Source organism: Pristiophorus japonicus, chromosome 16, assembly GCF_044704955.1.
Source record: "Pristiophorus japonicus isolate sPriJap1 chromosome 16, sPriJap1.hap1, whole genome shotgun sequence".
NCBI classification, from domain to species: Eukaryota; Metazoa; Chordata; class Chondrichthyes; family Pristiophoridae; genus Pristiophorus; species Pristiophorus japonicus.
In genome coordinates, this window is record NC_091992.1 from 133,909,285 (window position 1) to 133,921,880 (window position 12,596).

The window sequence follows — 12,596 nt, forward strand, 5'->3', positions numbered from 1 at the left end:
ACTTCACTCAGCTGAAGAACCTTCCCCCACCCCATCCACGAACATTCATCACTCACCTCAATAAAAGTGGTGACTTCTCGCTGTGTTCGGCGAAGTTCTTGAATCGCTGGGAGTTTGGTAGGTGACCAGATGCCGAGATTTTTGAAGTTTTGTATCCTATAGTATCTGCAAACTCTATTCAATACCTGTATTAAAAAGAAAGATGGAGTGAGAGAGAGGGAGAAGACAAACTTTTAGTTGTAATGAGCTAGAGTTCTAACATTGTCTCTGGTTGCTGCGAAAAAAAGTTGACAGGGAACTGCACATTCAGTGCTCTTGTTTACACGTTATCTCAATGCATTAATAAAGATATATCTGTACATGCGTCAAAATGTATTTTGTATTGATAGAAGCAGCATGCAAGGGGGCAACACCAAGTCACATAATACACCTGGTCAGCAGAAGCTCATCTCAGATAAATTCCTCAAAGTGTAACTTTGTTTTGACCCACACAATCATGTCTGAATGGTGCATTAAGACAGATTTAGGGAGTGGGGAAGGGAAACAGCATATATAAACAGAAAAAATAATTTAAAATATTTTAGTAGCTTCTGTGTCCCAAAATACTGCAAGTCTTTTCCCTAGTATACTCCCCTGGTAAGGCAGTATAACATTGGAATACTATATAATTTTTGGAATTCTCTACACCAGAGGGCTGTGGATGCTCAGTCGATGAGTATATTCAAGACTGAGAGTGAAAGATCTTTGGACACGAACGGATATGGAAATCAGCCTTGATTTTATTGAATGGCGGAGCAGGCTCGAGAGGTCATATGGCCTACTCCTGCTCCTAATTCTTATGTTCTTATATATATGTGTGTGTGTATATAAAATATAAATATATATAATATATATATGGCTGGCATATATTCATACATATATAGAGAGAGATACACATTCGTGTGTGTGTCAAGCCACTCAAATTTATGTTTCCAGAGTCTTTACTTTCACATTACTACAAACCTTCTCTTCAGTGACATGTTCTCCTTCAGTAGCTAGAGCACGAATAAACTCATTAATTCGCTGGTTCACTTCTTCCAAATTGATCTGCCTACTTCTTTGCTGCATTAGAGTATCTGAGGCCAACATCTCAATTGCCTGCATGACAGAATTATGTTCCTCCCTTACTTGTGGAAAGTAACTTTGGGGGAATCGATGCATTGACCTGGCCTTCCTCATTTCCTCCTCTTTTAGCTTTTTCAGTTGTTCTTTTGACATTTTCGTGTCCAATGCAGGAAAGTCATCTGAAAACGCTGTTGAGAGTGCGGGGGAAGCTGAACGTTGTCTTGGCTTTACTGAAGTAACAATGTTTTGACTAATTGTGCAAGATTCAGTTGGTTGCACTGCCGTATTTGCTATACCCCATGGTCCAGGGCAACCAAATTGGACTATGGGCACAGGATTTTTCTTAGATGTTTCCTCTTCTTTACAACTTCTCTGCTTTACACAGCCTCCACTTTGTTCAGGATAGCCCTCTGAAGATGTTGTCGACAGCGCCGGTGAGACTGTTTGGCGTTTTGTGACACCAAATGTTACTTGTGGCCTTGGTCCAAAATTGTGCGCCAAAGGCATTACTGGTAGGCCACATAAAATGCCACTTGATGGTGCCATCTTCAGTCCATACACTGCTGCAGGAGCTGTGGGTATGGCTGCTGAATGAGGAACAAAGCATTAGTCTGTTTGGCACACTTCCCTTCAATTCATTAACCACCATAATACTGCATTCAACTATCACCAAAAAGTACTGGTAATACCTTTTAAAAAAAAAATAACTGAACAATAAAACTTGTACATCATTTGGGGCAAGGATGGAGGGAAGAAGGCATGATGAATCAAGCCATAATTCTCTTCTAGGTTTGCGTTGCCCACTTTCAATTACCTTTGTCAGAGATCCAAAAGATTTGTAAACACATTGTATATTAACCTTTCTGGTTAGAATGGAATAGATAAGAACAGAATAGATAAGGGAGAACCAGTGGATGTAGAGTATTTGGATTTTCAGAAGACCTTTGATAAAGTCCCACATAAGAGGTTAGTGTGCAAAATTAAAGCACATAGGATTGGGGGTAATGTATTGGCATGGACTGAAAATTGGTTAACTGACAGGAAACAGAGAGTAGGAATAAACGGGTCTTTTTCGGGGTGACGGGCAGTGACTAGTGGGGTACCACAGGGATCAGTGATTGGACCCCAGCTATTCACAATATATATAAATAAATGATTTGGATGAGGGAACCAAATGTAATATTTCCAAGTTTGCTGATGACACAAAACTAGGTGGGATTGTGAGTTGTGAGGAGGATGAGAAGATGCTGCAAGGTGATTTAGATAGGTTGAGTGAGTGGGCAGACACATGCCAGATGCAGTATAACGTGGATAAATGTGAAGTTATCCACTTTGGTAGGACAAACATAAGGACAAAATATTATTTAAATGGTGATGGCTTGGGAAGTGTCGATGTACAGAGGGACCTGGGTGTCCTTGTACACCAGTCATTGAGAGCAAACATGCCGGTGCAGCAAGCAGTTAGGAAGGCAAATGGTATGTTGGCCTTCATTGCAAGAGGACTTGAGTACCGGAGCAAGGATGTCTTACTACAGTTATACAGGGCCTTGGCGAGACTACACCTGGAGTAGTGTGTGCAGTTTTGGTCACCTTACCCAAGAAAGGATAAACTTGCCATAGAGGGAGTGCAGCGAAGGTTCACCAGACTGATTCCTGGGATGGCAGGACTGACGTATGAGGGGAGATTGGGTCGGCTAGGCCTGTAGTCACTGGAGTTTAGAGGAATGAGAGGGGATCTCATTGAAACGTATAAAATTTTGACTGGGTTGGATAGACTGGATGCGGGGAGGATATTTCCCCTGGCAGGGAAGTCTAGAACAAGGGGTCACAGTCTCAGGATACGGGGTAGGAAATTTAGGACCGAGATGAGGAGAGATTTTTTCACTGAGGGTGGTGAAACTGTAGAATTCCCTACCACAGAAGGCTGTGAAGGCCAAGTCACTGAATATATTTAAAATGGAGATATTTAAAATGGAAAAAGCGGGAATATAGTGTTGAGATAAGAGGATCAGCCATGATCATATTGAATGGCAGTGCAGACTCGAAGGGCCGAATGGCCTTACTACTGCTCCTATTTTCTATGTTTCTATGTCCATATTCATTGGAATTATCATAAAGGAACAGTCTAAATATATAGAAACATTTTTAAAAATTGGTTCCCCTAAAGGCCCAATAGGTAAAGGCATAGAGATTTTGGTCCATTCGACCATGTCAAGCTATCAGGATTAATAACTGGTGTAAGAATATTGATTGTTTTTACATTACTTTTATTTCTAACCAAGACAGAACAGTAAGTTACTGCACAAGATAAAAGTTCACGGGGTTGAGGGTAATATATTAGCATGGATAGAGGATTGGCTAACTAACAGAGAAGAGAGAGTCGGGATAAATGGTTCATTCTCTGGTTGGCAACCGGTAACTAGTGGGGTGCCGCAGGGATCAGTGCTGGGACCCCAACTATTTACAATCGATGTTAATGACTTGGAAAAAGGGACCGAGTGTAACATAGCCAAGTTTGCTGACGGTACAAAGATGGGAGGAAAAGCAATGTGTGAGGAGGACACAAAAAATCTGCAAAAGGACAGACAGGCTAAGTGAGTGGGCAAAAATTTGGCAGATGGAGTATAATGTCAGAAAGTGTGAGATCATGCACTTTGGCAGAAAAAAAAATCAAAGAGCAAGTTATTATTTAAATGGAGAAAGATTACAAAGTGCCGCAGTACAGCGGGACCTGGGGGTACTTGTGCATGAAACACAAAAGGATAGTATGCAGGTACAGCAGGTGATCAGGAAGGCCAATGGTATCTTGGCCTTTATTGCAAAGGGAATGGATATAAAAGCAGGGAAGTCTTGCTACAGCTATACAGAGTATTGGTGAGGTCACGCCTGGAATACTGCGTGCAGTTTTGGTTTCCATATTTACAAAAGGATATACTCACTTTGGAGGCAGTTCAGAAAAGGTTCACTCGGTTGATTCCGGGGATTGGGGGGTTGACTTATGAGGAAAGGTTGAGTAGGTTGGGCCTCTATTCATCTTATCAAAACGTATAAGATTATGAAGGAGCTTGACAAGATGGATGCAGGGAGGATGTTTCCACTGATGGGGGAGACTAGAACTAGAGGGCATGATCTTAGAATAAGGGGCCGCCCATTTAAAACAGACATGAGGAGAAATGTCTTCTCCCAGAGGGTTGTAAATCTGTGGAATTCGCTGCCTCAGAGAGCTGTGGATGCTGGGACATTGAATAAATTTAAGACAGAAATAGACAAGTTTCTTAAACGATAAGGGGATAAGGGTTATGGGCGGGGAAGTGGAGCTGAGTCCATGATCAGATCAGCTATTGAATGGCGGAGCAGGCTCGAGGGGCCGTATGGCCTACTCCTGTTCCTATTTCTTATGTTTTTATGTAATGTAGACAGAAATGAATTAAATTGTGTTCTTGAAAAGCCTATCTTTGCCCCTCAGTGATGCTGATAATGTTAAAGGATGAATTTCAGGACTAAGTATATTGCACTGTAAAGATAGGCACATATAAATAAATAAGCTAGGTGGAAAAATATTGAGCAGAAAGAATGATAAAGGTTGAAATATATAAGCTGTTAAAACACAGGCTTTTCATCACAGCAGGGGGTTGTGGAAGATCATCAAGTTACTGACAACAAAGTACTGGGAGGGAGTAACAGTATGGTGTGAAAAAACATGGGGCCTCTCATCCCTGTTTGGCAATTGGTTCGAGCAAGTGGGTGGTTGCATCCAGCAGGAAGAGAACCATAAAAGAAAATGGTATAAAGAGATGCCATGTTTTTACTTAGTTAGAAAGAAAGAGACCCTATGCGATGAACAGGCTTGAAGAAGCCATCTTCATGATTCCTCATCAATATCCGTGCACGTGAGTTTTGGACGCAAGGCTAATGTGCTCTGTATGGTTAGTTAGGGTGTTTTAAGAATAACGTTCTGTCAGTGATGAATTAAGTGAATTATTAAACATATTAATGTCTCTTGTACAAATTATTTAATGGGGCAGCTCGTGTGGTAGAGGCGGAACTGCAATGTGGCCGACAGCCTCTGGGGTAGGTATGGAAGAGAGAATCAGGAAGAGTTCCCACTTCAGATCACTATCCAGTACTCCCTCCTGCAAAGTGCAGTTGTGCAGACAGGACTGGGCTTGGCTGTGATGCCCTCCATCATCAAATAGCCTGCCGTGTAAACATGAGCAACAGGCACTGGGTGATGTGCCAGAGGATTGATGGTGCCCATGGAACTACAACCTATTAAAAGGGAATGCGCTCAGCAAAATATAGGAGAAAATTTGTGAAAACAACTTTAAAATCCAGTTGATTGTTGCAAACCTAATATTTAATAAAGGATTAACGTATCAATAACTATCCCTTAGTTACTCAGACTGGCAAATGGTGGGAAGTGCTGTGCCACAGGGATCGGTGCTGGGTCCACTGGTGTTCCACAGGGATCAGTGCTGGGACCACTGCTGCTCCACAGGGATCGGTGCTGGGACCACTGGTGTTCCACAGGGATCGGTGCTGGGACCACTGCTGCTCCACAGGGATCAGTGCTGGGACCACTGCTGCTCCACAGGGATCAGTGCTGGGACCACTGCTGCTCCACAGGGATCAGTGCTGGGACCACTGCTGCTCCACAGGGATCAGTGCTGGGACCACTGCTGCTCCACAGGGATCAGTGCTGGGACCACTGCTGCTCCACAGGGATCAGTGCTGGGACCACTCGGTGCTGGGACCACTGGTGTTCCACAGGGATCGGTGCTGGGACCACTGCTGCTCCACAGGGATCAGTGCTGGGACCACTCGGTGCTGGGACCACTGGTGTTCCACAGGGATCGGTGCTGGGACCACTGCTGCTCCACAGAGATCGGTGCTGGGACCACTGGTGTTCCACAGGGATCGGTGCTGGGACCACTGCTGCTCCACAGGGATCAGTGCTGGGACCACTGGTGTTCCACAGGGATCGGTGCTGGGACCACTGGTGTTCCACAGGGATCGGTGCTGGGACCACTGCTGCTCCACAGGGATCGGTGCTGGGACCACTGGTGTTCCACAGGGATCAGTGCTGGGACCACTGGTGTTCCACAGGGATCAGTGCTGGGACCACTGGTGTTCCACAGGGATCGGTGCTGGGACCACTGGTGTTCCACAGAGATCGGTGCTGGGACCACTGGTGTCCCACAGGGATCGGTGCTGGGACCACTGGTGTTCCACAGGGATCGGTGCTGGGACCACTGGTGTTCCACAAGGATTGGCACTGGGTCCATTGTTCACTATTTACATAAATGATTTGGACTCAGGAAAGGGAAGCACAATTTCAGAATTTGCAGATGACACCAAATTGGGGGTGTAGTGAACAGAGGACTGCAATAATATACAGGAAGACATTAATAAACTTGCAGAATGGGCATGTAATTGGCAAATTAACTTCAATATAGATAAGTGTGAGGAAATATATTTTGGTGAGAAGATTAAAGAGGTTACATAGGCCTTGGAAATAAGTGCCTAAATAGTGTAGAGGAACAGAGGGATCTGGGGGTACAGATACACAAAGCACTAAAAGTAGCGACGCAGGTTATTGTCATGTATTCAACTGTCATTGTAACCCATGTATAAGCTGACCTATGTTGTACACCTTGAGAACATTGACCACAAGGAGTGAACTTGTGGGAGACACTACTAACCTGGACTTTCAGGTATAAAAGGGGAAGCTCCACCCACCTTCATCACTTGAGGTCTTGGTAATAAAGGTAACTGGTCACAGAGTGACCTTCTCTCAAGTATGGGTCTCGTGTGCATTTATATTGTATAGTAAGGACATATCATTGGCGACGAGAAACTGGGATGTAAACCACGCGAGCATGGCCACTAGCAGCACAGAAGAGAGGTACTGTGTTGGTGATGATTGGGATGACTTTATTGAGAGACTACAGCAAAGTTTTGTCACTAAGGAATGGTTGGGACAGGATTCGGCTGACAAACGCAGGGCTCATCTCCTGACGGTTTGTGGATCCAGAATGTACTCCCTGATGAAGGACCTTCTAGCGCCAGAGAAGCCGGCGGAAAAGACGTTCGAAGAGCTCAGTAAGTTGATTGGGGAACACTGTAAACCGGCGAGCAGCATGTACATGGTGAGACACCAGTTTTACATGCACTGGTGGCGAGAAGGGCAAAGCGTTCTAGAGTTCGTGGCAGATCTCCGGCGACTGGCGAGCCTATGTAAGTTCCCAGATGTATGCAGAGCGGAGATGCTGCGAGACTTTTTTTTATTGAGGGCATTGGGCACCCTGGGGTTTTCAGGAAACTGATTGAGACCAAAGACTTGACCCTGGAAGCGACGGCTCTGATAGCTCAGACATTTATCTCGGGGGAGGAAGAGACCAGAATGATGTATGACAAAAATCTTGGCTCAAATGCGGCAAACGACCAGGGAGTCAACATTGTTAACGCGGCACACAGTTCTCTACGCAGACAAGGGCAACGGACATGCCCCAGCATGTAGTTGAACCCAAAGGGGGAATTCAACAGAGACAATGGCTAGCTGAACGGCAATTCATACCATCGCAATGGACAATGCGACCAGTAATGGGGCCATCAACACCTGTTAATGGTGCGCTTAAGGACAGTTACAGAGACAGTCAGAGACGATCGACTGGTAATGGACCTTTTGTTTCCAATAACGGGGCCTCCAGCTCATGCTGGAGGTGTGGAGGCCAACACCCAGCCAGAGCTGGCAGGTATCAGCAATATACCTGCAGAAACTGCAACGTCAGCGGTCACTTGACGCATATGTGCAGGGAGCCTGCAGCCAGGTTGATGTACAAGGAGGACGGGCCTGATGAAAGCCCAATGCCAAATGAACACTGGGGGAAATCGCTGGAAGCTGAAGTTCAGTGAGTTTATGTGGAGCACATATACAAGTTCATATACCAGGACGCCACCGATAATGATGAAAGTGCTCCTCAATGGCATCCCAGTATTAATGGAGCTAGACATGGGGGCCAGTCAGTCCCTGATGAGTATCAAACAGTTCGAAAGGTTGTGGGTGTCCAAGGCCAGGAGGCCAAAATTATTGCCGATTGACGCACAGCTACGGATATATACAAAGGAGATCATTCCGGTGCTAGGCAGCGCCACGGTAGTCGTGACCCACAAAGATTCGGAGAACAGGTTGTCACTTTGGATTGTCCTGGGGGACGGTCCCGCACTACTGGGGAGGAGTTGGCTTGCTGTCATGAACTGGAAATGGGGCGATGTCAATGCAATTTCTTCTGTGGAGCGAGTATCATGCTCACAGATCCTGGACAAATTTGACTCATTATTTCAACCCGGCATCGGCACTTTCATGGGGGCCAAGGTAATGATTCACATATACCTGGACGCCAGGCCAGTACACCACAAGACCAGAGCGGTGTCGTACATGATGCGGGAAAAGATAGAATACGAATTGGACCGCCTGCTGAGGGAAGGCATCATCTCGCCAGTCGAATTCAGTGACTGGGCGAGCCCGATCGTGCCGGTGCTCAAGGCGGATGGGTCGGTCAGGATATGTGGCGATTACAAGGCCACCATCAATCGGGTGTCACTCCAAGACCAGTACCCGCTACCGAGAGTGGAGGACCCCTTTGCAACGCTATCCGGTGGAAAAATTTTTTCAAAATTGGACCTGACCTCAGCTTACATGACCCAGGAGCTGGCGAGTGAGTCGAAGAAGCTAACCACCATCACGACACACAAGGGGTTGTTTGAGTATAACAGATGTCCGTTCGGGATTCGTCCCAGGCAGAAAGGGGCTACGGGATGGTAGAAAAGGTAGCGCTAGCATGTGTATATGCAGTAAAAAAAAAATGCACCAGTACCTGTTTGACAGGAAATTTGAGCTGGAGACAGATCACAAATCCCTAACGTCCCTTTTGGCCGATAACAAGGCCATAAATGCGAATGCATTGGTCCGCATACAGGATGTGGGCACTCACGTTAGCTGCCTATGACGACACAATTCGGCACAGACCGGGCACTGAAAACTGCGCTGATGCACTCAGCAGGCTCCCACTAGCCACCACTGAGGGTGCAACTGAGCATGATGCTGAGATGGTCATGGCTGTTGAAGCTTTCGTAAGTGAAGGCTCACTTGTGACAGCCCGTCAGATTAAAGTCTGGACAAATAAAGACCCGCTACTGTCTATTGTTAAGAAATGTGTCCTGAATGGGGACTGGGCAGCCATGTACGGGGCATGCCCTGAGGAATTTAAACCGTTTCATAGGCGCAAGGATGAACTCTCGATTCAGGCCAATTGCCTACTGTGGGAAACCGAGTAGTCATGCCCCAGATTGGCAGAGAGGTGTTTATCAGAGAACTTCACAATGAGCACCCGGGCATTGTCATGATGAAGGCAATTGCCAGGTCACACGTTTGGTGGCCAGGGATAGATGCAGACCCGGAACTTTGTGTTCGCAGGTGCAACACGTGTGGGCAACGCACCCAGGGAAGACCCCCTTAGCCCCTGGTCCTGGCCCGCCAAGCCATGGTCACGCGTCCATGTGGACTATGCAGGTCCTTTCATGGGAAAACTGTTTTTGGTTGTAGTTGTTTTGGTTTGGTTTTTGGCCTACTCCAAATGGATTGAGTGTGCCATTTTAAATTCAAGCACATCCTCTGCCACGGTAGAAAGTCTACGGGCAATGTTCGCCACCCATGGTCTACCGGATATCTTGGTCAGCGACAATGGCCCGTGCTTCACAAGCACTGAATTCCAGGACTTCATGGCAGGCAATGGAATCGACCATGTCAGAACGACACCGTTCAAGCCAGCCTCAAACGGCCAGACGGAACGAGCAGTGCAGATAATCAAACAGGGGATGCTCAGAATCCAAGGGGGTTCCCTACAAAGCCGCTTATCATGCCTCCTGTTGGCCAATAGATCCCGGCCACACACCTCACAGGGGTTCCACCTGCAGAGCTGCTAATGAAAAGGACGCTCAAAACCAGGTTATCCCTTATACACCCTACTATGAAAGAAACTGTTGAGAGCAGGCGTCAGTCACAATGCGACTACTATGACAGGAATGCGAGGGCGCGATGTATTGATGTCAATGACCCTGTTTTTGTCCTTAATTACGCTGCAGGGCCCAAATGGCTTGCAGGCACTGTGATTGCCAAAGACGGGAATAGGATTTTGGTAGTTAAACTTACCAATGGACAAATCTGCCGCAAACACGTGTATCAAACTAAAAGGAGGTTCAGCAACCCCATAGAAGAAGCAGAGGAAGAACACGATGTAGAGTTTACTTCACCACAGGTGACCGAACACCGGAACCAAGTGGAGGAGAGCCCAGTCACTGTGGGCAGTCCGGACAGGCCTGAGGCACCGCAAACAGCAGACACTCAAGCCAGCGTTCAACAACCGGAGCCCCAACTCAGGCGCTCTACAAGGGAGCGTAAACCACCAGAGAGACTTAACCTGTGATCCCAATAAGACTTTTGGGGGGAGGGGGGGGAAAAGAGGGGGAGGTGATGTCATGTATTCAACTATCATTGTAACCCATGTATAACCTCTCCGTTCTGGTATCATTCTCGTAAATCTTTTTTGCACCTTCTGCAGTGCTTCTATATCCTGTTTATAAAACTGGAGACCAGAACTGATCACCATACTCCAAGTGTAGTCTAACCAAGGTTCTGTACAAGTTTAACAAAACTTCTCTGCTTTTCAATTCTATCCCTCTAGAAATGAATCCCAAAGCTTTGTTTACTCTGTATGGCCTACTCCTGCACCTATTTTCTATAAGCTGACCTAAGTTGTACACCTTGAGAACATTGACCACAAGGGGTGAACTTGTGGGAGACACTCCTAACCTGGACTTTCAGGTACAAAAGGGAAAGCTCCACCCACCTTCATCACTTGAGGTCTTGGTAATAAAGGTAACTGGTCACAGAGTGACCTTCTCTCAAGTATGGGCCTCGTGTGCATTAATACTGTATAGTAAGGACCTATCAGTATAAAGCCATACAGAGTAAACAAAGCTTTGGGATTCATTTCTAGAGGGATAGAATTGAAAAGCAGAGAAGTTTTGTTAAACTTGTACAGAACCTTGGTTAGACTACACTTGGAGTATGGTGATCAGTTCTGGTCTCCAGTTTTATAAACAGGATATAGAAGCACTGCAGAAGGTGCAAAAAATATTTACGAGAATGATACCAGAACGGAGAGGTTATACCGATCAGGGAAGATTGAACAGGCTGGGGCTCTTTCCTCTAGAACAAAGACTAAGGTTCACTAGATTGACTCCTGGCATGAGAGGACTGCCCTACGAGGATTGAATAGAATGGGCCTATATTCTCTGGAGTTTAGAAGAATAAGAGGTGATCTAATTGAAACGTATTGAAATCTTAGAGAGCTTGACAGAGTAGGTGCGGAGAGGATGTTTCCCCTGGCTAGAGAGTCTAGAACCAGGGGTCACAGTCTCAGGATAAGGGGTCAGCCATTTCAGACCAAGGAGAAATCTCTTCACTCAAGAGGGTTGTGAAGCTTTGGAATTCTCTACCAGAGGGCTGTGGATGATCAGGCGTTGGGTAAATTCATGACAGAGATCGATAGATTTTTGGGCACTAATCAAGGGATATGAGGATAATGTGGGAAGGCGGAGTTGAGGTGGAAAATCGGTCATGATATTGAATGGCGGAGCAGGCTCGAGGAGCCGAATGGCCTACTCCTGCTCTTATTCCTTATGTTCTTAACATATGCATGGACCCGTTGAGCCAAATAGCCTGTTTCTGTGCTGTAACTACTATGTAATCAAAAAAAAACACATGGTCTGACATCACCTCCATTATGACAAGCTGCAAATTATTCTTCTGTTTCACATAGGAGAATTTTAATCAATATCAAATTAAAAATTGAAGTACCTTGCTGTTGTGGAGCGAATGGAGACATCCATGGTCCAGGAGAGTTTTTGTTCAGAGTTTTCATGCTCGGAATAGTTGCAGCTGGAACAGAAGCTGGCATTGCTCCTTGAAGTTTTTTCTCTTCCGCTTTTAATATTCCACAGGCTTGTGTGGACTTTGGTCTGACAAGGGTGATTCCTTCTGGCATGGAGACCTCAACCAGCACATCACTCATGGACTTGATCAGCTCCGTTATGGAGCTGAATCCATAATTACTTGCTTTTAGATTCCGTCGATATAGCTTGCTGTAGTATTCATTTAGTTTCGTTGCAGGAATGCCATTAGGCTCAGTTGCGAAGAGGTTCAGTAACTCGTCGCGAAGTTTCTCCATCATTTTGACTGTAGAGAAAAACAATATACTCATTTATAGATTAATGGGGATATAAAATTATATTAAGCTAATATGGGAAATTCCGAAAAATCAATTGTGCTCGTCTTATGCATTTCCTAATGGCCAGTTCCAAAGCATCAGTGCAAATTGGAAGCACACAGAGGGCGAAGTGACCATCAGTAATTAAGATACGTGTCTAGT

The 12,596-nt window shown here is 45.7% G+C and overlaps 1 protein-coding gene across 8 annotated transcripts in view; it reads right to left on the reverse strand.

Moving 5' to 3' along the window:
• Positions 1-12,596, reverse strand: part of LOC139226857 (uncharacterized) — a 129,254-nt gene that overhangs the window by 78,639 nt on the left and 38,019 nt on the right. For 7 of the 8 annotated variants that reach the window (XM_070857946.1, XM_070857945.1, XM_070857948.1 and 4 more), the window contains 3 exons: positions 12,026-12,403; positions 1,003-1,691; positions 57-185 (listed from right to left, as the gene is read on the reverse strand). In XM_070857946.1, coding sequence (XP_070714047.1) covers positions 57-185; positions 1,003-1,691; positions 12,026-12,403 — 1,196 coding nt within the window. The remainder of the gene's footprint in view (positions 1-56; positions 186-1,002; positions 1,692-12,025; positions 12,404-12,596) is intronic. The other variant, XM_070857947.1, reaches the window with a different exon arrangement.